We start from the raw sequence: 27,271 nt of genomic DNA, 5'->3' as shown, positions 1-27,271 counted from the left end.
ATGTATATACATAAATATTAGTTTGCACGCTATTAAAACAGCCACAGACTGAGCAAAATAGGCAGAAACAAAAATTAATTGTCGTAAAATTGATAAACAGTGGTGGGCCGGAAAAAGTGTCGTCACTGATTAAAGGGTCACTATCTCACTATCTCTTTTTTTTTTTTTTATCTCAGCTACCTAAGTGTCGCATGCCGATGAGAAGGGTTGACATAAGATCAACGGCCGTAGCGTAACTTGACCTTATGACCAATTTAAATGGTCACAAAGTCAATTGGAGTTATGACTATTTGATATGGTCATAAGGCCAATTGATCTTATGACCATTAGAAGTAGTCATAATACGTCATTTGAACTTTTGGCCGTTGACCTTATATCACGACACAGTTGATAAGATCTATCATGGAAGAATAACGCGTGTGCTGGACTTATTCAACTGAGGGTCTCCGCCGGGTACTGAAGTTCCAATAATCCCTTCTAAAAAAACTTCTGAAAAAAATGGGAGTGAGCCATTGAAATTTTTTCTCAAATTTATGATACAAATTTTATATAATGAAGGAAATTAGAATGTATTGAAGGCAGGTTTCCTGGTTTTAGAAAAATTTTATTGGTTTTGCGAAAAAATTCATATTTTGTAGCCTACATTGGTTTTTCGTACAAATAAGTTGGTTTGGCTTCTGCCGAACAATTTCCACAAACAAATTTAGTATTTTTCATAGATATATTAAATTTGCAGCCATTCGCTTTTTGGTTAATGCCTACTCTTTTTTATCGATATTGCTGAAGAGTATACCTAAAACATCTGTATGGCCGTACTCTATCTAATATGATTTGTGTCCTCGTTCAACAAAAAAGACGTTTTTTGAACATGGCGCCCGAGCAGGCGTTCTCACCCAAACGCTTCCCGATCGAATCATAAGCGAGTGACTACTGATGGCTATAGGAAATGGAAACCGCAAAGTTCGGCTTGCCTTGTGCTAAGAAAATCCAAATATTAACCGAACCATTCTCATAAACAAACTTACAATTTAGCTTCTAATTTAGTGCGTACATGTCGAGATCGCTCAAAAAGCATCTTTAATCTTTGGTTGGTGGCTCTCTACACGAAAAAAAAATCTTAAAAATGAGGAAAATAGCTATTAAAATTAGAAGAAATGGAATTAATTTCTCGCCATAGAAATCTTTTCCTCAATCTAGACAAATAAGTTTCTTAAAAACTAAGATAAATTTTTATCCAAAAAAATAAATGTGTAACTTTCATGGAAGTGGATTTCGAGTCGAGGACCTCAACTATATCGTTAATATAAATATTGTGAGAAATATTCAATCAAGTAAAAAAAAAATATAAAAAATAGTTCCACAAATTAATGAAAAGTTTTCTATGGAAATAAGAAATTCTTACTTACAGTGAAATTTTCTTCAATTTAAAGAAAATGTTTTCCTCATTTAAGTGTTTTTTTCTGAGTGTACCTGTGTGTATCTAAAGTATTCTTTACTACGCTCAATAAGTTTATCAAGCTTTGAGGCGTGTCACAAAAGATATTTTACAATTTAAGCTATGCAAAATTCGCCATCATATTTGGCGTATTAGCAGTTTAATTTAATTAGATTTAGTTATTATTACTGCTGTTTAGACCTACAACTTAAAATACTAAATATAATTCATAATTACAATTTTATAATTTAATTCTATAGAATATGCTGTCGGAATGCCAATTGATTCCATATTGACTAGGATAATAGACAGACGAATGTGGGAGCAACTATTTTACTAGTGGTGAGTCCTCCTTTGCCCTCAGGTAAAGGTAAACAATTTTATAACATCTAGTTTTTCCAATTATCTTTTATACTTTATGCTGTCGGAATGTATGAGTCTCCGATGAACACTGCTTAACATGTATTGTGATGTTTGTTGGAAAGAACGTGTTTTCAATCACTTCCTATTTCAACTCCCAAGTAGACAATACTTAAGTTTTAGTAATAATTTCGCTGAGACCATGAATTCAAATTCCTGATAAAATTATATTATTTTGCCAGACATTTGCACAAACTTCATCCTTAAATTTACCTTCGAATTGGCATTTTCGAGTTTGCGTTGGCTTCGCTTTCAAGCACAACTTAAGCGGTGCCTTCTCCAGCGGATCTGCGCTTGGATCATTATAGACCAGTATGTTCAATGAAAACGCAATATTTTTTGTAGTAGTACATATGTATGTGTGTGCTAGAAACATGGTGAACAAATTTTAACTTAGAATTAAGGTGTGAGACTTTTGCTACTTGAAGTACAAGCGAAAACTTATTCACTGCTTATTATTCCGTGTCTCATACGACATGTAGGTGAACGCCGATTGAACTTCCGGCGCTTTACGAAGCTCATGAGGACGTGTCTGTTCTATGTAGACCAACGCTATGTTCGACGGTGGCCCAAAGATCGACCAAGCAGAAAGAAAATCTAGGAAAGAAAACATTTGGGACTATAAATCGACTCAGTTTTGGTGCCCAACACATTGTTGGTTTTAAAGAAAACAAAAATATCTCGGAAAAGTTTTTACCAGAGGGTGAGCGTATTCTGTAGCCATGAAAAAATATAAACCTGGTTCAGTTCGATCAAAAGGACTACTTTGACTCCATGAAAAATTATTTTTAATTTGCCACCACTGTTTACGCCGCTGTTAAAGAATACGAATTTCTTACCACTTGAGGTTTTGTAACATGCAGATATAAACATTTAAGTACTTATGTAAATTCTACATATCGTCTGTATGACTTTTTTAATTTCTTTCTACATATGTAAATACGTAAAAGCTCGATGACGTCAATCAAAATTTTGTTAATACTTTTCCAATGTTTTTAGCCAACGGTTGTGGCAGGGTTTTTTCACTCTCATGTTAGAGCGTACAGTGTGCTAGGACTTTAATAGCGGCATAGAAATAATAAATTCACCTTTTCAACTACATTTTGGTAATTTTGCTTATGCTTAAAGATAGAAGGATCAAAACTGAACGGCATATCTGCCTATGAAAAAAATGTATAAAAAAGTTCCGTTAAAAAATAAAATTTGATTTGCGTTTTACCAATAAATCTAAATTTTGTATTACATCTGTTTATGGTAAAATGTGCGGTTTGTATTTATCTGCTATTTATAATATTTTATGTTATGTCAGCCTATGTTTTTTATCTAGTAGGGCGAATCGCAGCGCCTTTTTATTTATGTTATGTTATGGGAAATTATATCAAGAAAAGTTTTATCTAGCTCTTCACAATTATGTTATGCTATATTATGATGCTATGTTGTGGCATGTTATCATATCTTATCGTATGCTTTGTGATGTCATGTTATGTTATGTTATATTATGTTATATTTTGTTATGTTATGTTATGCTGTGTTGCTTTATACAATGTTATGTTATGTTATTTTGTACTATGTTATGTTATTTTATGTTATGCCATGTTCTGTCATGCCATGTTGTGTTATGGCATGATATAGTATGTTATGTTATGTTAGTATTTTACTGTATACTTTACACCACGTTTAGTCGCTGACTAAAATACCCTTTAGTTAAAATCTTGTCTAAATTAAAAACGGGATTTAAAATTTTGGTCTGTCATGGACATATTAAACACAGGACACATGGACAGGGTATCCGGATGAAAAATGGTTTTGATTGGCGCTATGAAGAAATTTTTTAGTAATTTTAAAAGTTCACCCTGGTCCTTACAACCATGGTTACTTGACTCCATGTATAAAAAATGGAAATTTTTTACTTGATAAAAACTCTTACAATACCACAAAAATTGTCAAAGGAGTACCTGAAAACGCGTTTTGATCATAATGCGGTGGCGGATAGTTATCATTCAATTCTGTGCAGACGCTTTGTAAAAATTTGCTGTTTTTTATCATCCGTCTATTTAAAATTAGGTTAGGTTAGGTTGAACTGGCCGGTCCATGAGGACCTCACATAGACTGAATGAGTCCGTAGTGTTACCAGAAGTTGTTTTAACGACCAAACTGAAAAACCCTATCAAAAACCAGGACCTATGTTATAAAATAACTCCGTCCTCTTGGCAAATACTAGAAGCTTCCTAGGACTTAAGCCACTTACTGTTTCTAGATCTGAGAGCTGTATCACTCCTAATAGCTGGAGTCTTAGCCTGGCAAGCGCAGGGCACGAGCACAGAACGTGCTCGATTGTTTCCTCCTCCAACCCGCACTTCCTACATCTGCTATCACTGACCAAGCCTTATTTAAAGGCATGTGACGCCAGAAGGCAGTGTCCAGTCAGAATACCCGTCATGAGTCTACAGTCCTCTCTTTTTAAAGAGAGAAGCAACTTTGTTAGTCTAAGGTTGTAAGAGCTACACATAATCTTCGACACTTTACAGCCCCGCGCCTGAACCCACGCCTTTCCTGCTTGGTACATCATGTGCACTTCTCGCCTTCGCTTAATCTCGCCCAGTCTAATTGGGACGTCTACGGAGCAAGCTTCAAGGGATGCGCCCTTTTTAGCTAGTTCATCCGCTTTTTAATTCCCATATGCCCTGGGACCCAATATAGATGTATGCTTCTCCCTGTCCCGATTCTCTACAGACACTGTTTACACTCTAACACGCATTTAGATGCTGTGCTATGCGAGATTATTGCCTTAATTGCTGCTTGACTGTCAATATAAAAGTGAACACGGTTGCAGCTTAAGTTATTCTCTTCCAGGGTTTCTACTGCTTTGGTTACGGCTCCTATTAAATTTGAGTATTTAAAATTGTGTGCACAATCTTTTAATTGAACATGAACATACTTATTTAAAGAAAATTTACTTAATTTCATTCTTAAAAAATTATTTAAATCTCGCAACATAAACGAATAAGTAGTTAAAGCGGATTTGGGGTCCTTAAAGCAAAGGAAGCAACAAGGCTATCCACTCATACACTCGTATTCATGTTGAATAGTTTATATGGTTTGTAAGAATGTTGTAAAGAAAAGTTGTTTGCATTAAGACAGATGTGACGGTAAAAAAATGTTAGGTGGCCCTAACCGTTAAAGCCGTTTAATTTAATAAACCCGAAACCGAATAGGGATATCTCTAACCTCGATGAGTATGGAGGAAATTCAATGATAATCAGGTTAAATCAAATTTAGGTTTGTCTTCGCAAAATCAGCATAAATAAAGGGAGTTTAGTATAGTTTTGCATAGGAAAGAAGTGACCTAGAATGTTGCACAGTGTAAGTCCCTTTTACATTAGAAAATCATTGAACTCAAGTCGATTATGACATAGACTAAGAGGGTGATAAAGGGGGAAGTAGTTCAGCAGCGCCCGTACCAAGCAGTTCTTAAGTTGCTAATTCTTGTTGTATTCCGTGATTTATTTCACGCTTTCTTTTAAGAGGAATTGGCAAATGTAAAGGGAAATAGAAGACACAAAATGAAATGCCAGCAGAATTGAATTCAAGAATTCTATAATGTAATTCAATAATTAGAAGTCGGAAATAAGAAATTGTTCTTTTATTAATAGATATTCACAAAAAACCGAATAATTACCCTCAAACGGCTGCGAAACTGGTGAAAATTGTATCAGCGCAAAACGCTTTTTAATTAATTCTTTTCTGTGTACACAAATATCACCAAAATTTCATCAACCACATGAAAGTCTTAAACTTTTTTTTTTGCAAAAATATATTGGCAGAGTAAAAGTATTACTTTGCCGCCTTCGGATTATTGCTTCACAAATTAAAATGTGGTAAATAATTCCTTCCATTGAATATTTATTTCTAAATTTAATGCCAAAATCAGTATAGGATGCTACTTTTTCCTCAAAAGATACTAAAATATCAAAACTCACAAATATCTTTGAATGCGGAATAGTCTTAATTAAAGATTTCGCATATGTGGAGCCATGTAACCATCGCACATTTTAAGATTGTGTAATTTTCGTCACAAACATATTAATACGCATTCTAGGTATAATAAATTAGCTCCTGACGTATATTTGCTTGTCGGGGAAGACTTTTTTCACTTCCATTTAAGTTCATCGCGTTTAAATAGCAAATTGTTTAATTTCTCGCAACTTTTGGCAGCAGACCACCAACTTAAAACCAGTTTTAAAAAGTTAAAATCAGGCTCATGTCTTTTAAATTTAAAATACTTTTTTAGAGATAAAATATTGTTTAAGTGGACTATAATAGAATTAAAATGATATTTAATTTAGAACCATGTTTAAACCAATAAAACTCTATTTTATTTCGACTATGATTACGGGCCACTGTTCCAACTTTGAATGGACGAGATTTTAGCCAAATCCTCCCATGTGAATAGTCATAAAAAATAATGTGCTTGCGAATAAAATAAAAATATCATAAAATCATCAAAGACACTACTACTAAACCTTTAATAGGAAATCGTTAATTTTATAGTTATGTATATGTGAATAAAGCGTAAGTTGTGAAAATCATAAATGTTTTTTATGCAAATAAACATTTATGAATTTACTTATTGAATTATTTTTCAATAAATATTCATTGAACATTATGTTAAGAAATACAAATAACTTTTGTAAATCATAAAAGAGCCCAAATGATAAAAATAAAAAAAGCATTCAGTAAAATTACAAATAACAAGAATATTCAAAATGTGCGCGAGTCTCAGTGTGATATGATGCCGAATCAAAAGTATCAAATTGGCACTCGTTCCTAATATCGTCCTTACAATATGGGACACTCGATACTCAAAATATCAATACTGTTCCATTCTGGACTGAAGTAGATGGTTAAAATGATATCAAACGCATGTCTCTTTGAGAGCCATGAAAAAAAGTAGAGCACATATCACGATCTGAAGCAAGTGATTTGGTGGTAAGTGGGGCTCTTGTTTACAATCGATTATTCGGCGATGAGAACAATGTACGTGGTAGACTTGATATGACTGCAATCAAGGAGATGCAGGGCAGGTTAGGGCAAGGAAAGGAAATGAGAGGCTTCCTAAGAAATATCGATTTTTTATTGATGAGTTCTCGGTTATCAAAAAAGTACCGATTAACTATCGAAAAGTTATCGATATGTTAACAGAAAGTTATCGATTTCTTATTTAACAACTATCGATCCCTTATCTAAAGGTTATCCATTTGTTATCGGAGTGTTGTCAATTTGTATCAAAGTGTTATCGATTTGCTTTCGAAAAGATATTGATTTTATATCAAAAAGTTACCTAAAAGTTATATACAGTTTTGTGCAAAGCAAAAGCAACAAATTCGATGCAAATATATAATTGACTGTATACAACACTGTATTTACTATACACAAGTTATCGATTTTTTGTCGAAAGTATCGATATGTTAATAAAAATTTCGATTTATTATCGAAAAGGTTTGGGCCGAAAAGTTACCGATTTGGTATCGAAAAACATGGTTTTTATTAAAAATTATATATTTTATATATTTTATTTTTTTTTATTGTATTATTATTTTTTTTTTTTTTTTTTTTGTTTTTTTTTTTTGTATCGTAAAACAGTTGATTTTTTATCGAAGAATTATGGATTTGTCACAAAAAACAATCGATTTTTTATCGAAGAGTTATCGGTTTGTAATCAAAAGTTATTGATTTCTATCGCAAAGTTTTCGAAAAGTAATTGCTTTGTTATCGGAGTGTTACCAATTTGTTATGGGCCCATTATCGATTTCAATAAAAAATCGATTACACATCTGTATAATTCGCTTTCGATAAAAAGCCGATTATAAAACAACAATTTGTCGGTATCATTTGTTACCGAGGAGAAGCCGAAAATATTTGCTTCTGGTACGTTTACCTCTGCTGTGGTTTGACTTTAACCCCGGGACGAATCCTAGTTGACTCAAACACATTCGATTTCTAGAAGTACACGTGTGTTTTTACACATCGAACTTGACGAGTGCTTGGTACTTACACTTTTTTTGATTTTTCTTTATTCTTACAATCAAATTTGTATCCCGATATACATACATACGCATGTATGCTCCCGGCTATTCATTCATTCATTCAGTCGTACGAGTAGGTATTTCCTCATTTCCTAATACATTCAAAACATGTGCTACAATAAGTTCATTATTAATACATTTAAACATTTCTAAAGCAGTGATAGCCAATCCAATACAGTAAAGTTTAATAAAAATTTTTATAACGCACGTTGTCTACGAAACCCTAGCCTCCTTACACAAAAATTGGAGCACTCAATATGGCCACCACTGATCTAGAGTAATTTGACATTCGCCGGCAACTGAATTTTGTTTATGATATGAATGAAAGGCGCAGCGCAGCGCAGTACTTCAGTTCTTAAATAGCACTTATACCTACAGACATGATAACATATTCACATTTTTACTAAATAAAATGTAGGTTTAAAATTGTGTAGCAGCAAGTTTATTGTGTGGGCGTTCAATATTCCACTTTATGCACTTAAATATGGTACTAACCTGAGGCATGCTCGTATAAGACGGAGTAACGAACTGTAGGTATGAAGAGACATACCAAAAAAAACCCAAATAAATATATATCAAAGTATATTACATACTCGTATATAAATATGTATGTTTACACATATTTAAATGTCATATGACCTGCATATCAAAACCCTTTCAAAATAAATTACTTCACTTTGACATAAACATAAAAAATTTGATATTTCACATACATAAACAATCCATAGTATATTCGGCTCATATTACTCTATGTTCTCATTCTCAATTAATTTGAAATAATTACTAAATTGAAGTTCATTCACCACAAGACGTACGAAATAGAACAAACATGTGGAATTCTCATCGATATATTTGATATTATCACGTTGTATGTGTAATGAATGAGCTTATTACAAAATTGTAAATCCGTTTACATTTCTTGCACCTCCATTGACGATTTGGGTAGGAATTTGATTTTTTTTAAGTATAAGTTTGTGTAGTGCTTCAGCGAAAGTTTTGAAATAAGTGCTGAGGCTAGTTCACTTTTAGTAATAGGAAACCACTGTATGCTTAATATTTTTCCAATTGGTAACTAGTACGTATTTATGGATAATATTGTAGGTTTATGACGTATGAAATCGTTTTTAAACGGTTTTATTAGCTTGTCTTCTTGACAAGCCGGCCGTTGTTTACGAATTTTGTAATTAAAATTTAAGTAACTTCCCGATAAGCTACAAGCTTGAATCTTGGAATATAGTTCAAAACCCGATAACAATGCAATAATAAGAAAAAAATCGCCGCTAGCTGGCGCAAGGATCGAAATAATCAAAAAAATCGTATTTGTGGTCCGATTTGGCTCATATTTGGAACACATATTACATACAGAAATAGAAATGGCTTTATGCAAAAAAAATCCCACTAGATGCGGCAGGGATCGATTAACAAGTAAGGAAGGCTAAGTTCGGGTGTAACGGAACATTACATACTCAGCTGAGAGCTTTGGAGACAAAATAAGGGAAAATCACCATGTAGGAAAATGAACATAGGGTAACCCTGGAATGTGTTTGTATGACATGGGTATCAAATGGAAGGTATTAGAGTATTTTAGAAGGGAGTGGACCATATTTCTATAGGTGGACGCCTTTTCGAGATATCGCCTTAAAGGTGGACCAGGGGTGACTCTAGAATGCGTTCGTACGATATGGGTATCAAATGAAAGGTGGTAATGAGTATTTTAGAAGGAAGTGATCCTTAGTTCTATAGGTGGACGCCTTTTCGAGATATCGCCATAAAGGTGGACCAGGGGTGACTCCAGAATGTGTTTGTACGATATGGGTATCAAATTAAAGGTATTAATGAGGGTTTTAAAAGGAGGTGGCCTTTAGTTGTATATGTGAAGGCCTTTTCGAGATACCAACCAAAATGTGTATCAGGGTGACCCAGAACATCATCTGTCGGGTACCGCTATTTTATTTATATATGTAATACCACGAACAGTATTCCATGATTCTAAGGGCTTTTGATTTCGCCCTGCAGAACTTTTTCATTTTCTTCTACTTATTATGGTAGGTGTCACGCCCATTTTACAAAGTTTTTTCCAAAGTTATATTTTGCGTCAAAAACCCAATCCAACTACCATGTTTCATCCCTTTTTTCGTATTTGGTATAGAATTATGGCATTTTTTCATTATTCGAAATTTTCGATATCGAAAAAGTGGGCGTGGTCATAGTCGGATTTCGCCCATTTTTAATACCAAGATAAAGTGAGTTGAGATAAGTATGTGAACTAAGTTTAGTAAAGATATATTGATTTTTGCTCAAGTTATCGTGTTAACGGCCAAGTGGAAGGACAGACGGTCGGCTGTGTATAAAAACTGGGCGTGACTTCAACCGATTTCGACCATTTTCACAGAAAACAGTTACCGCCATAAAAGCTATGCCCTTACCAAAGTTCACAAGGTTGGTAAATTTTTGTTCGACTTATGGCATTAAGAGCATTCTAGACAAATTAAATGAAAAAGGGCGGAGCCACGCCCATTTTGACTTTTCTTTTATTTTTGTATTTTGTTGCACCATATCATTACTGGAGTTGAATGTTGACATAATTTACTTATATACTGTAAAGGTATTAAATTTTTTGTTAAAACTTGACTTTAAAGTGGGCGTGTTCGTCATCCGATTTTACTAGATTTTATTTAGCACACATATAGTAATAAGAGTAAGTTGCTGCCAAATTTCATCATGATATCTTCAACGACTGCCATATTACCGCTTGCAAAACTTTTAAATTACCTTCTTTAAAAGTGGGCGGTGCCACGCCCATTGTCCAAAATTTTACTCATATTCTATTCTTCGTCCTAAGGTCAACCCATCTACCAAGTTTCATCGCATTATCCGTCTTTGGTAATGAATTATCGCACTTTTTCGGTTTTTTGAAATTTTCGATATCGAAAAAGTGGGCGTGGTTATGGTCCGATTTTGTTCATTTTAAATAGCGATCTGAGATGAGTGCCCGGGAACTTACACACCAAATTTCATTAAGATACCTCAAAATTTACTCAAGTTATCGTGTTTACGGACGGACGGACATGGCTAAATGAATTTCTTTTTTCGCCCAGATCATTTTGATATATAGAAGTTTATATCTATTTCGATTAGTTTATGCCGATACGGATTACCGTTATGCGAACAAAGTTAATATACTCTGTGAGCTCTGCTCTGTATTTGTAGTCCGATTTGGCTGAGATTTGGAACAAATATTACATACAGTCCGGTAGAAGTGACATCAAAATACTTTGGAGTTAGAGGAGGGAGACGTGGCGCCGAGTCGAGTAAAGACTTTGGAAGGATTATGTTTTGAGGACTTAACGATTTGTTAGGAAAGAGTCCTTGTAATAATGAGTCACTAATTGAACTAAATTTCTAAAAATTTGAGGCGTAGCATAACCTGCTATGGAATCGTTACATACGATCACGGATCGAAAACTGTTTTCACACAAGCGATAAAAATAAGGATATCCAACTATTTAAAAAAATAATAATATATTATGGATTTAGTTTTTCATTAATCCAATGCACCATTTCGGAGCTACAGTGATTTAAAAATCGGCATTCGATCACGGATAGTATGTAACGATTCGGCCCTTATTAAGGTTCAGTTGGTCTTACTTATGACTATCAATAGAAATTTGACGCGTCCAACGCTTTTATTTAATTGTCTGATCAATGCCCTAGATTGATGAGGAGTGAGATGACTAGTACCTAGGACCTACCTAATTATTTTCTAGCTTTTAGTACTATTATTACTTAATGTAAGTATTGTTTTCAATAAAACCGTGTAACTTAACACATTTTTTTTAATTATTTTATTTGATTATATTACTAGTAAATCATATTATGATATAAGTTACTGTAGTTTTTTTAATTTTATATCATGTTATATTATGTCATATTACATTTTGTTATGTTTAATCATGTTATATTGTGCCAACTTATGTGATGCTACGTTGCCATATTGTACTATGTAATGTTGAAAGATGTTATGTCATATGTTATGCCTAATTCCGTCAAAGGTTATTAAGGTATGTTGTTTTGTTTTTCTCGTTAGGCGTTGGTCTTTTGTATATTGCTATTTATCAATTTTTGGTTTTTAATTTTATTTTTTCTTACAATATATTTGTTTAAATTTTTTTTATAAATTCTTTTTTGTTTTATCTTTTTTTCTATCATACACATATTTTTTATACTCAGTTGAGCAGAGCTCACAGAGTATATTAAGTTTGATTGGATAACGGTTGGTTGTACATATATAAAGGAATCGAGATAGATATAGACTTCCATATATCAAAATAATCAGGATCGAAAAAAAATTTGATTGAGCCATGTCCGTCCGTCCGTCCGTCCGTCCGTTAACACGATAACTTGAGTAAATTTTGAGGTATCTTGATGAAATTTGGTATGTAGGTTCCTGAGCACTCATCTCAGATCGCTATTTAAAATGAACGATATCGGACTATAACCACGCCCACTTTTTCGATATCGAAAATTTCGAAAAACCGAAAAAGTGCGATAACTCATTACAAAAGACAGATAAAGCGACGAAACTTGGTAGATGGGTTGACGTTATGACGCAGAATAGAAAATTAGTAAGATTTTGGACAATGGGCGTGGCCCCGCCCACTTTTACAAGAAGGTAATTTAAAAGTTTTGCAAGCTGTAATTTGGCAGTCGTTGAAGATATCATGATGAAATTTGGCAGGAACGTTACTACTATTACTCTATATGTGCTAAATAAAAATTAGCAAAATTGGATTAAGAACACGCCCGCTTTTTAAAAAAAAATTTTTTTAAATTCAAATTTTAACAAAAAATTTAATATCTTTACTGTATATAAGTAAATTAAGTCAAAATTCAACTTCAGTAATGATATGATGCAACAAAATACAAAAATAAAAGAAAATTTCAAAATGGGCTCCGCCCATTTTCATTTAGTTTGTCTAGAATACTTTTATTGCCATAAGTCGAACAAAAATTTACCAATCCTTCTCAAATTTGGTAGGAGCATAGATTCTATGACGGTAACTGTTCTCTGTGAAAATGGGCGAAATCGGTGGAAGCCACGCCCAGTTTTTATACACAGTCCACCGTCTGTCCTTCCGCTCGGCCATTAACACAATAACTTGAGCAAAATCCGATATATCTTTACTAAACTTAGCCCACGTACTTACCTGAGCTCACTTTTTCTTGGTATAAAAAATGGGCGAAATCTGGCCATAACCACGCCCACTTTATCGATATCGAAAATTACGAAAAATGAAAAAAATGCCATAATTCTATACCAAATACGAAAAAAGGGATGAAACATGGTAACTGGATTGGTTCGTTGACGCAAAATATAACTTTGGAAAAATCTTTGTAAAATGGGTGTGACACCTACCATATTAAGTAGAAGAAAATGAAAAAGTTCTACAAGGCGAAATCAACAGCCCTTGGAATCTTGGCAGGAATACTGTTAGTGGTATTGCATATATAAATAAATTAGCAGTACCCGACAGATGATTTTCTGGATCACCTGGTCCACATTTTGGTGGATATCACGAGAACGCCTTCACATATACATCTAAGGGCCACTCGCTTTTAAAACCCTCATTAATACCTTTAATTTGATATCCATATCGTACAAAAACATACCAGAGTCACCCCTGTCCCACCCTAATGGCGATATCTCGAAAAGGCGTCCACCTATAGAACTAATGCCCCCTCTCTCTTAAAATGCTAGTAACACCTTTCGTTTGATACCCATATCGTACAAACATTCTAGAGTAACCCCTGGCCCACCCTAATGGCGATATCTCGAAAAGGCGTCCACCTATAGACCTAGTGTCCACTCCCTCTTAAAATGCTCAGTAACACCTTTCGTTTGATACCCATATCGTACAAACATTCTAGAGTCACCCCTGGCCCACCCTAATGGCAATATCTCGAAGAGGCGTCCACCTATACACCTAATGCCCACTCCCTCTTAAAATGCTCAGTAACAGCTTTCGTTTGATACCCATATCGTACAATCATTCTAGAGTCACACCTGGCCCACCCTAATGGCGATATTTCGAAAAGGCATCCACCTACAGAACTAAGGATTACTCTCTTTTAAAATACTCATTACCACCTTTCATTTGATACCCATATCGTACAAACACATTCTAGAGTCACCCTGGCCCACCCTAATGGCGATATCTCGAAAAGGCGTCCACCTATAGACCTAATGTCCACTCCCTCTTAAAATGCTCAGTAACACCTTTCGTTTGATACCCATATCCTACAAACATTCTAGAGTCACCCCTGGCCCACCCTAATGGCGATATCTCGAAAAGGCGTCCACCTATAGACCTAATGTACACTCCCTCTTAAAATGCTCAGTAACACCTTTCGTTTGATACCCATATCGTACAAACATTCTAGAGTCACCCCTGTCCCACCCTAATGGCGATATCTCGAAAAGGCGTCCACCTATAGACCTAATGCCCACTCCCTCTTAAAATGCTCAGTAACACCTTTCGTTTGATACCCATATCGTACAAACATTCTAGAGTCACACCTGGCCCACCCTAATGGCGATATCTCGAAAAGGCGTCCACCTATAGAACTAAGGATTACTCCCTTTTAAAATACTCATTGCCACCTTTCATTTGATACCCATATCGTACAAACACATTCTAGAGTCACCCTGGCCCACCCTAATGGCGATATCTCGAAAAGGCGTCCACCTATAGACCTAATGCCCACTCCCTCTTAAAATGCTCAGTAACACCTTTCGTTTGAACCCATACCGTACAAACATTCTAGAGTCACCCTTGGTCCAGCTTTATGGCGACATCTCGAAAAGGCGTCCACCTATAGAACTAAGGATTACTCCCTTTTAAAATACTCATTACCACCTTTCATTTGATACCCATATCGTACAAACACATTCTAGAGTCACCCTGGCCCACCCTAATGGCGATATCTCGAAAAGGCGTCCACCTATAGACCTAATGCCCACTCCCTCTTAAAATGCTCAGTAACACCTTTCGTTTGATGCACATATCGTACAAACACATTCTAGAGTCACCCCTGGCCCACCCTAATGACGATATCTCGAAAAGGCGTCCACCTATAGACCTCATGCCCACTCCCTCTTAAAATGCTCAGTAACACCTTTCGTTTGATACCCATACCGTACAAACATTCTAGAGTCACCCCTGGCCCACCCTAATGGCGATATCTCGAAAAGGCGTCCACCTATAGACCTAATGCCCACTCCCTCTTAAAATGCTCAGTAACACCTTTCATTTGATTCCCATATCGTACAAACACATTCTAGAGACACCCCTGGTCCACCTTTATGGCGATATCTCGAAACGGCGTCCACCTATGGAACTAAGGATCACTCCTTTTCAAAATACTCATTAACAGCTTTCATTTGATACCCATATCGTACAAACACATTATAGAATCACCCCTGGTCCACCTTAATGGGGACATCTCGAAAAGGCGTCCACCGATAGACCTAAGGCCCACTCCCTCTTAAAATGCTCCGTAACACCTTTCATTTGATACCCATATCGTACAAACAAATTCTAGAGTCAGCCCTGGTCTACCTTTATGGCGATATCCCTAAATGGCGTTCATCCATAGAACTATGGCCTATTCTCTCTTAAAATACTCTTTAATACCTTTCATTTGATACACATGTTATACAACCACATTCCAGGGTTACCCCAGATTGATTTTCCTTATTTTGTCTCCATAGCTCTCAACCGAGTATGTTATGTTCGGTTACACCCGAACTTAGCCTTCCTTACTTGTTATCATTATATTTTTGTTTTATTCAATTTTTATAGTTTGTATTTTATATTTTTTTAATTTTTTATTTTATAATTTATTTAATAATTTGGGAAAAATTTAAACAACGTGACATCAGGACGGACAAGGCGACAGCTGTTTCGATTATACCTTGTAAATCTCTTCAAAGCCTTTTCTCCCGGGAGTGGGAGTCGAACTCGCACCCCTACGATAGTTGAAATGGTTGTAAACGCATTCAGCTACGTCATGCCTGTTGTGAAGTCTTTCCCAATTGCCTTCTTTTTGCATATTTTAATCTTTTACACATTGCATACTTCGTATGCAATTATGTGTTAAAGCTATGCTTGGTACGGCGGTTTTCAAAGAAACTTTGGTTTTGTTGCTGTTTTCGTTCTATTTATAGAACTACAACGAATTAACCAATTTTGTCTGTATGTATGATTTTTAATAATCGGGGATTGCCCATATTGCTTTTTTTTTTTTAAATGTATGAAAACATTTATTTGAAGCAATTTTTTAATTTTATAATTTATTTAATAATTTGGGAAAAATTTAAACAACGTGACATCAGGACGGACAAGGCGACAGCTGTTTCGATTATACCTTGTAAATCTCTTCAAAGCCTTTTCTCCCGGGAGTGGGAGTCGAACTCGCACCCCTACGATAGTTGAAATGGTTGTAAACGCATTCAGCTACGTCATGCCTGTTGTGAAGTCTTTCCCAATTGCCTTCTTTTTGCATATTTTAATCTTTTACACATTGCATACTTCGTATGCAATTATGTGTTAAAGCTATGCTTGGTACGGCGGTTTTCAAAGAATAATTTAATTTTTTATTTTATATTTTTTTATTTTATATTTTTTTATTTTATATTTTTTTATTTTATATTTTTTTATACTTTTTTTATTTTAAATTTTTGTAAATATTTTTTTTTTTTTGTATTTTCTTTTTTTTTACTTTTTTTTTATGGATTTTATATTAATTTGGCGGCCACCGTGGTGTGATGGTAGCGTGCTCCGCCTATCACACCGTATGCCCTGGGTTCAACTCCCGGGCAAAGCAACATCAAAATTTTAGAAATAAGATTTTTCAATTAGAAGAAAATTTTTCTAAGCGGGGTCGCCCCTCGGCAGTGTCTGGCAAGCGCTCCGATTGTATTTCTGCCATGAAAAGCTCTCAGTGAAAACTCATCTGCCTTGCAGATGCCGTTCGGAGTCGGCATAAAACATGTAGGTCCCGTCCGGCCAATTTGTAGGGAAAAATCAAGAGGAGCACGACGCAAATTGGAAGAGAAGCTCGGCCTTAGATCTCTTCGGAGGTTATCGCGCCTTACATTTATTTTTTTTTATATTTTATTTTTTATTATTTTAGATTTTTTCTGTGCTATTCTAGCTAACCCTACAGACATTGTCCGGCCGGCTTGCCACATTTAAAATATCTTCTTTTACAGCTAGCACTCCCTTTTTCACTTCCAAACTCTCTCAAACATAGAATCTCTACACCAAATATTGGACATCTGCTTCAAATATTTGCCAAGATACATATAGCCAAATACCATTAATAATAAGCAAAGAGATTTGGCTTTATCCAGCGAAGAATCAATCTTGCCAATAAATGCTACTTTGGACTAGGTAGGCAATTGAAAAGTAAAGTCCTCTCTCGGCGAACGAAAATCATACTCTACAAGTCACTTATCGTACCCGTCCTGCTATATGGGGCAGAAGCATGGACCATGACAACAGCAGATGAAGCGGCTTTGGGAGTGTTCGAGAGAAAAGTTCTTCGAAAGATTTATGGACCTCTACGCGTTGGCGATGGCGAGTACCGAAGAAGATTTAATGATGAGCTGTACGAGCTATACACAGACATCAACATAGTCCAGCGAATTAAAACGCAGCGGCTGCGCTGGCTAGGCCATGTTATGCGAATGAAAGATGATGATCCGGCCAAGAAAATGTTTCTATCGGAACCCGCCTATGGAAGCAGAGGTAGAGGGCGGCCCCCACTCCGTTGGAAGGACCAGGTGGAAAACGATTTAAACTCCCTTGGTGTGACCAATTGGCGCCGGTTGGCGGAGCGAAGGAGCGACTGGCGCGCCTTGTTGGACGGCCATAACCGTTTAGACGGTTAAGCGCCAATTAAGTAAGTAAGTAAGAACTTTTTCAATACTTAATGTGGCCCTGAAAATATCAAGTACACTCAATAAAAAATTCCTAAAAATTCCTGGAAACAAAGAAAAACGGGATTGATTGAGTGCAATAGAGTATCCAATCTAGAAATCTAAAAAGCTAAGAGGGTTTTGATTTTATTTATTTTTTATTTGATTTTTATTTATTATTTATTTCTTTGGTTTTTACTTATTATTTAGTTTTTATTTTTACTTTTGTTCATAAAATTTAATGAGTCTTATACCTATATCACACTACTTTATTTTTGTTTGAATTTCAAGCTTAAAATACTGACGAAACTTTATCGGAGAGTCAACATGCAAAAACAATTTCAAACGAGAGCAAGGAAGACCAATATTGCCCACAAAAGGAATAAGTTTGACATGGTATTTTTGACTTTTTTTCATTTCATTTTTCACCAAATTTTTTCACAATAAGCTATGAAAATATAGCCAAAAAATTAATGCACGATCGTTTGGTTGTTTTTTTTTTCACAAGAACGTTGATTTTCGTTACATGTTTGTGCACAAAATTTTCAAAATAAATTTTAAATTTTCATTTGTCAGAAAAAATAAAGAAAAACCGGCCGAATGCCAAAAAAACCTATCGAGAAACAAACTGGCCCGTTTGTTTTTAATGAACTAGGTTGTATTTTTCTTGTATTTCGTTAGTTTTTTGGAATATAGTTTACACACTCGCCCCAGTACTGACGCCGTATTAGGAGAGAAGGCGACAAAAAATTTAAGAAAAAATACAAGAGAATAAAGTAGTGTCATATATTATACGTATTGCACAATAATTGATTTATCCAATTTTATGGGAAATCCCAAAAGAATTTAACATTCTGGCTGATATAACTATTTCGAGGGTTGGTGTCGAAATTCTGTATACAAAATTCTAAAAACGAAATTCTGCTTTTTTAAAATTCTGCTTTCTAAAATTCTGCTTTCAAAATTCTGTACTACAAAATTATTTATTACAAAATTCTGCATTAAAATATAATGTTAACAATGTTAAAGAGGTCATGTAATTATTTTGATAAAGTGCGCCATGCACAGTAATTCTGCGTAGAACACCTTTCTGCATAGGCAGCCTTCGGCCGCGCTTATAAAAAATAACCCTGGGCTACGCCATGCCAAGTCCGGGTGTGTGGTATAACCGTGGCTACCGCCACGGTGATGTCCTTCTGCGTAGTATACCCTTCTGCGTAGGCGGGCTTCGGCCGCACTTTAAAAAAATAACCCTTAGCCAATCCAACACCGGCTACGCCATGCCATGATTCCGGAGTTAAACATGCAGTTAAACTTCCAGAGTTAAACATGCAGAATTTTGAAAAAGCAGAATTTTAGAAAGCAGAATTTTTTTGCAATTTACAGAATTTTGTCACCCAGAATTTTGTAATACAGAATAATGACACGCTCCCCTATTTCAACCCTGACAGAGATCTTAACTTTTTTATTTATTTTTTAAATTTGGTTTTCTGTTTTTTAATCTATTTTTATTGGGTTTTATTGAACTTTTTTATTTTCCCATTTTTTTATATCTTTTTCTTTATTTTTTCTATTGTTTTAGGATGTTTAATTCATGGGCATATTTTCATTGTTCAAACGCGGAATTAGAATGTTTATTTTCATTTTCTTGTAGTTTTATTTGTTTTTTTTTTTTGCTTTCGTTGTTATTGTTGCTGGCATTTCTCTTAGCTGTTTTTGTTGTATATAATTTAAAATTAAATCTTCCGGACAAAAAACAACTACCTACATAAATATTTTTCGAGATTTCTGAATCTCTTTCACTTCCATTTTAACTAAACTTTTTTTATTATTTCTAATGTTTTGTATTTTTTTGTAGCTCTTTTTATTTTTTAGTAACCACAATTTTTTTTACTTGAATTTTTTTGTTTTTTTTTTTTTTATCAAATTTAAATTGTTTTTTAAACTTGTTAAGTTTTTTATTTAAACACATTTTTTCCATGTTTTCAATTTAATTTGATTTTAAAATATTTTAATAAGTTTTGTTAACATTTCCATGACGTTTAAAAGATTTTCCAAATTTTTAACTCAATGTCAATACTCACTGTGGCTCATGTTCCAGCATTGTAGACGCCTTCATCACATCACGTTTCACCACTGGACCAATCCGAATGGAGCAGTACTGAAGTTAGAACAAACAAAATTTTTTCCGTTAATCTTAATAACAAAAGCGATGTTTTCGATTATCTAAAAATAAGAATGTATGATACCAAAAGCAAAAAATATAGTTTTCTAACCAAAGTTGGATATCAAGTAGATAATGAAATGTTTTATAAACATTGGTTGTTCGTAGGGCGAGTTGTTAATATTTACAATTTTATTATTATTATTTTTTTTTTGTTCTTTTAGAAGAACGGGGAGTGCAAAGCCCCTATTACTCCGTAAAATATATTAAATTGGGGTCGAGCACTTATGAATCTGATGTAAAAGCTTCTTCTTTTTGGTGTAAAATGTCCCGATTTAGGATAAGCCCGTGGAGCTATTTATTAAGAATATTTCAATAAACAGTGGAGAATTACAAACGCACTGAATATCTAGTGAAACAAACGAAAGAGAAATTTTCAAAGCTTAGGTCATTTAAACAATGCCTCCAATTCTCGAAATATTAGTGCAAAATTTACTACATTTGAGAAAAAAATTTTAAGTTTAAGTAGAGAACTCATTATTGCTCAACTTGATCTCAGGTTTAAACCACAAAGGCCCAACTTTTCATTTTAAACTACAGTTAAAGTTGACTAGAATTTAATCCCGCCATTTGTGATGCTTATGCCCAATTATTCAGTGCTATGGCTATGATAAAACTCTAGTTAACTTAAACTCGCAACTCGAAAAACCGGGCCTAAGAAGCGAGAAGATAAGAAACCTGTTGAGCAACTGTTTAGTGATGGCAGTGGTAATTCCTCTTTGAGTATTTCCGCTACATCCACCAGATTGCGCGCCCGGGCAAAGCAACATCAAAATTTTAGAAAACAGTTTTTTCAATTATAAAAAAAAATTTTCTAACAGAGTCTCCCCTCGGCAGTATTTGGCAATCACTCTGAATGTACTTCTGCCATGAAAAACTCTCAGTGAAAACTCATCTGCCCTACAGATGCCGTTCGGAGTCGGCATAAAACAAGTAGGTCCCTTCCCGCCAATTTATTTATTTTTTATTTATTTATTTATTTATTTATTAGTCTACAAATTTAACAATTAATCAGACTAAGTATAATTACGGATTACAGAATAAATTACAGAAGCATACATAGTGAGCAAAATTATATTATAAAATATGTATATATATTATTAAAACAGTTGCCGGGATGGACTGTGATGCCGAGCAACGGAATTGATTATTAGTGCTGTCGGAATGGATGTGATTTCGAGCAGCTGATGTATATTTAACACACGATGAGTAGGGCTGCGATGCGTGGGAGGTTGGAAAGGACGTGATTCCAAGCCACCCGCCCAACGTAACTATTGATTATTAGTGCTGTCGGAATGGACGTGATTTCGAGCAGCTGATGTATATTTAACACACAATGAGTAGGGCTGTGATGTGTGGGAGGTTGGAAAGGACGTGATTCCAAGCCACCCGCCCAAAGTAACTATTGATTATTAGTGCTGTCGGAATGGACGTGATTTCGAGCAGCTGATTTATATTTAATACACAATGAGTAGGGCTGCAATGTGTTGTAGGTTGGAAAGGACGTGATTCCAAGCCACCCGCCCAAAGTAACTGGAGCTGGTAACAGATTTAGCTTAACATGTTAATTTTGAATAAGTTATGAGTTCAAAACAGTGAGTATATATTTTTTTATACTGTAGAGTGTGTCACAAGTATCAATATTATTGCAGTGATTATTGAAATCTTCACACAGACAACTAAGAGGTTCATGCATTTGAAAATTCGATCTACAGGTAATTAAATATAGCGGTGGGAAATACCGAGAGGGCCCAAAAGGGACATTAAGCATCACTTCGCCAAGCAGAAATGGACTGTTTATCATCCCTCTTAAAAGTTTTACCATGAATAAAACGCCAAGCATCTCTCTACGGCTCTGTAGTGACGGCAGCCGTAAGAGTTTTAACCGGCTGCAGTAGGGCGGTAGATTCCTTGATGGATCCCAGGGCAAATGATTTAAAGCAAAAGGCAAAAATTTCTTTTGGACCGATTCCAATTTTTCACTATGAATCTGATAAGCGGGTTCCAGATAATGGAAGCATATTCCAGTATAGGTCTTACTAACGATAAAAAAAGAGTTTTAGTGATATAGGGGTCATTGAATTCCTTGGACCACGAAAGCCAAAGCCCCTCTAGCCCTATTCACACACGATTCGATATGTAATTTGAAGTCCAGTTTAGGGACCATCATAACGCCAAGATCAGTAAAGTTTGTGACTTGCTTAATGATATAATCGCCTATCAAGTACTGATGCGATTTAAAAGATTTCCTCGCAAAACACATAAACTTACACTTCGGTAAGTTTAGTGATATGACGTTTACATCACACCACTCAACTAGGTTATTCAAATCCGATTGAAGAAGTGCCCTATCTTCAGATGAGCGAATGGACATAACCAGTTTGACATCATCAGCGTACATCAGCGGCATGCAGTGCTTCAAAACATTTGGGAGGTCATTAATGAAGAGCAGGAACAACACTGGACCAAGGTGATTGCCCTGGGGAACTCCAGAAAATACCTTGATGAATTCAGACAAGCAATTGTTAAATACAACGGTTTGCTTTCTTCCTTCCAAGTACGAAGAAACCCAAGAGAGAAGCCGTGATGGGCAACCCAATCGATCAAGTTTTAGTAGGAGTAAGGAATAAGAAACTTTATCAAACGCCTTACTGAAATCAGTATAAATGTCATCAGCTTCGCAGTTCGTCCTAAAGTTATTGGATACAAGAGTTGTGAACTCCAGCAAGTTAGACACAGTGGACTTACCCTTGCAAAAGCCATGTTGTGACAGGTCCATTGCTGAAGATACTGTAAAAGCCAGTTGCTTTGTGACAATTGATTCAAATAGTTTTGGAATAGCACAAAGTTTGGCTATTCCCCTATAGTTTGTGACACAAGATCTACTCCCACTTTTATAAAGTGGTATTATAAATGACTCCTTCCACTTCTTAGGGAATATCCCTTGCCTCAAAGAGGTATTAAATAAGCACGTAAGGGGTTGACAAAGAAATTGACCCCAAGTTCTTAGCACAACAGATGTTATTTACCACGATTGGTAATCTCCTCCCTCGTATAGTTGTGCTCAAAATAGCTTCTTTTTTAAAACCATTTCAAGCTTTGAAATTACTAAAATTATTAGCACACTGCAAAACTCGAGTTCGTGTGGTGAGGATGGTATTTCAAATATACTACTCAAGAGAATATCTCTTAATATAGTTGATATATTGAAATACTTATTCAATGCCAGTATTACTCAAGGGATTTTTCCTGATATCCTTAAAAGCGCTGTTGTTATTCCGATTTTCAAAAACGGGGACAAGAGGGATGCAAACAACTATAGACCCATATCGCTACTCTCAGCTTTATCGAAAGTATTTGAAAAAGTAGTCAAAAAAAGAATTTTAAACTTTCTTGACAATTCAAACTTTTTCAGTCCTATGCAGTTTGGATTTCGTTCCGGCTTATCAACAGAAGACGCTCTGCTGCGTTTCTGCACAAATATTTACAGAGCTCTAGACGGTAAAAGAAACTGCGCCGGCCTATTTGTTGATATAACAAAAGCCTTTGACATGGTCGAAAGAGATATTCTCTTGGATCAAATACACCATGCAGGCTTCCGAGGCTTTATTCATAACTGGTTTAAATCCTATCTTTCTAACAGAATACAAAGAGTAAAAGTAGATAGCAGTTACAGTAGCCCACTGTTTGTAAATCTGGGAGTACCCCAAGGTTCTGTTCTTGGTCCAATATTGTTCCTAATATACATCAATTCAATATTTTCCCTGCCATTTAAGGGCAAAACAACTGCGTTTGCAGATGATCTGGCCATTGCGTACAGTACAACTAGTGAACTTGAATTAATATGTGACATTAACTTCGATTTGCATTTGCTGAGAGCTTGGTTTGCTTCACAGAAACTACTTGTTAGTAATAAAACGAAACTTATGTATTTTAGCCATGTTGCCAAAGAACTACCTAGCTGTGATATTATATTTCATGCCGAAGAATGCCTCCGTTTTAACTTACACCATATGGAGTGCACTCAGAATGTTGCGATAAGTTCTTTCGATTGTAATATTCAATGCAGCGACAACTGTTTCAGAGTTGATGTTGTTGAGAATTTTAAATATCTTGGTATAATAATTGACAATCGTGTGAATTGGTCTGCGCACATCCATACATTGAAACAGTATTTTCTCTATACTACTAGGCAGTTCTATCGTCTCAAAAAGTGTTGCACTGTATCTACTTTAAAAACTGTTTACTACGGCATATTCCAATCTAAACTTCAATATGGTATCAGCTGCTGGGGTGGCGCCTCGGCAAGTAAACTGTCACCACTTGTAACGATTCAAAAGGGAATTATTAGACGTATCTGTAGTGCAAAATATAGATCACACTCTATGTCGCTTTTTAGGAGACTGGATATACTACCGTGCCGTCATTTGGATTTATATAAAGTCATGAGTATTTTCTTTATTCGTTCAGGTTACTTGGAAAGCTTTCCCTCAGAAGTCTATAACTTACGTAGGAATATACTTCCAACTGTACAAATTCCGTATTCTAGAACATCACACTTTAGAAGCTTTTATATTTACACGTCGCGCAAGTTCTTCAACTCCCTTCCTAACACTGTACAGGTTATTAGAAATTTTAACTTCTTTCAAAAAACAGTTAAACTGTATCTGCTTGGACATAATCATTATGAACTGGAATCGCTGCTGAGGGCGATATTATAAAAAATTAAAAATATAAAAATAATTTTACCTGAAGTTCTTTTTTAATCAAATTTTTTAGTATTAGTAAATATTTAATGTACACCCACACAAAAACAAAAACAGTATATAATTATTGAAAATGGCATTAGTACTATTTTAATTCTTAAAATAATAATTGCCATCTACCTTTCGTAAGCTATGTTATAGTTAATGTTGTTGTAATTGAATACAATATGGAAATTTAAAATATGTACATAGCATTAAGAAAATGATTAATAAATGAAATGAAAAAAATGAATGAAATTTCATCAGGTCCTTTGGAGTAGGAAATTTTCAGACTTTCCAGATGCCTTAGTACCTCATCTGTATGAATATATGGGATACCTACTGAGTTAAGCGAAGGTAGCATATATTTGTAAGAAAAATTAAGAGGAGCACGACGCAAATTGAAAGAGAAGCTTGGCCTAAAATCTCTTCGAAGGTTATCGCGCCTAACATTTATTTATTTATTTTAGTTGAAGTCAAATTGCTGTTCGTGAATTTTAGCCGCTACATTTAGTCAACATGTTAAGTCGCTCGTTGGCATTACTTTGACATTTCGGGGTGTTATTTTTAAATGAAACTTTTCGTCTTATGTTGAGTTAAACACAAAAACTAATTGAAGCAGTTCTTTGTCTTAAAAAAGTTAAGCATAATTATGTATTTCCTTTGGCAGTTGGGCCACGCATTGTTCCTAGAACACATAATCTCGTACTCAACAAAGGTGCAGACCGTGTTCAGGGCACCACTCAATAGTTGGGAATACACCCACTGAGCAAAAAGAATTGCTTCTACCTACAGCTGTACAAGAAAAAAATCAAATTACAAAATATGAGTGGTTAACTTTCCTTTTACATTTATTTATGCATATTTTGTTGCGTAGGTTGCATTCAAATAACTACAACTCACATAACTTTGACTGAATGACTGACTGATTGCCAGCCACACATTTCCTTTCATGATTAGTCTAAAAATTTAGTGCATAAATAACAGTGTGTAAGATACATACATACATTATATATTTATTTACGTTATGACAACAAATTGTATTTCATGACAAGTGACATATTTTTTTGGTAGATCGGAAGGATTTTTACAAAAGCGTATTTGGTTCAAAAATACACCCACCATCCGTTGATAACAAAATTGCGTGGGTATTTCAATAAATAGCAGCAAAACATATAATTTGTGTAGGTTAGTTTAAATTTAAAGTTCAGTTGCAGGATATCGTCGCTTGGCGCGCAATACCGCGAATTTGATAGAAGCCAAATTGTGTAGGAGGAAGAAAAAACTGATTTTTAGCCAAACCGTTGCTCCAATTTTGAACTGATCAAACTTTTTTATACTCAGTTGAGCAGAGCTCACAGAGTATATTAACTTTGATTGGATAACGGTTGGTTGTACAGGTATAAAAGAATCGAGATAGATATAGACTTTCATATATCAAAATCATCAGTATCGAAAAAAATTTCGATTGAGCCATGTCCGTCCGTCCGTCCGTCCGTCCGTTAACAGGATAACTTGAGTAAATTTTGAGGTATCTTGATGAAATTTGGTATGTAGGTTCCTGGGCACTCATTTCAGATCGCTATTTAAAATGAATGATATCGGACTATAACCACGCCCACTTTTTCGATATCGAAAATTTCGAAAAATCGAAAAAGTGCGATAATTCATTACCAAATATGGATTAAGCGATGAAACTTGGTAAGTTAGTTGAACTTATGACGCAGAATAGAAAAATGGTAAAATTTTGGACAATGGGTGTGGCACCACCCACTTTTAAAAGAAGGTAATTTAGAAGTTTTGCAAGCTGTTATTTGGCAGTCGTTGAGGATATCATGATGAAATTAGGCAGGAACGTTACTCTTATTACTCTATGACTGCTTACTAAAAACTAGCAAAAACGACCACGCCCGCTTTTAAAAAAAATTTTTTTTTAATTCAAATTTTAAAAGAAAAGTTAATATCTTTACAGTATATAAGTAAATTATGCCAACATTCAACTCCAGTAATGATATGGTGCAACAAAATACAAAAATAAAAGAAAATTTCAAAATGGGCGTGGCTCCGCCCTTTTTCATTTAATTTGTCTAGGATACTTTTAATGCCATAAGTCGAACAAAAATTTACCAATCCTTGTGAAATTTGGTAGAGGCTTAGATTCTAGGACGGTAACTGTTTTCTGTGAAAAAGGGCGAAATCGGTTGAAGCCGCGCCCATTTTTTATACACAGTCCGTCTGTCCTTCCGCTCGGCCTTTAACACGATAACTTGAGCAAAAATCGATATATCTTTACTAAACTCAGTTCACGTACTTATCTGAACTCACTTTGTATTGGTGCAAAAAATGGCCGAAATCCGACTATGACCACGCCCACTTTTT

General features: G+C 35.0%; 1 protein-coding gene across 1 annotated transcript in view; it reads right to left on the bottom strand.

Moving 5' to 3' along the window:
- The window catches only part of eIF5B (eukaryotic translation initiation factor 5B), a 184,438-nt gene that overhangs the window by 71,925 nt on the left and 85,242 nt on the right, over positions 1-27,271 (bottom strand). Inside the window, exon 5 of the mRNA XM_067789922.1 lies at positions 20,008-20,084. Within this exon, the coding sequence (XP_067646023.1) occupies positions 20,008-20,084 (77 nt within the window). The remainder of the gene's footprint in view (positions 1-20,007; positions 20,085-27,271) is intronic.

Source organism: Eurosta solidaginis, chromosome 5 (assembly GCF_040869045.1).
Source record: "Eurosta solidaginis isolate ZX-2024a chromosome 5, ASM4086904v1, whole genome shotgun sequence".
NCBI classification, from domain to species: Eukaryota; Metazoa; Arthropoda; class Insecta; order Diptera; family Tephritidae; genus Eurosta; species Eurosta solidaginis.
This window is presented reverse-complemented; position numbering and strand designations above follow the sequence as displayed.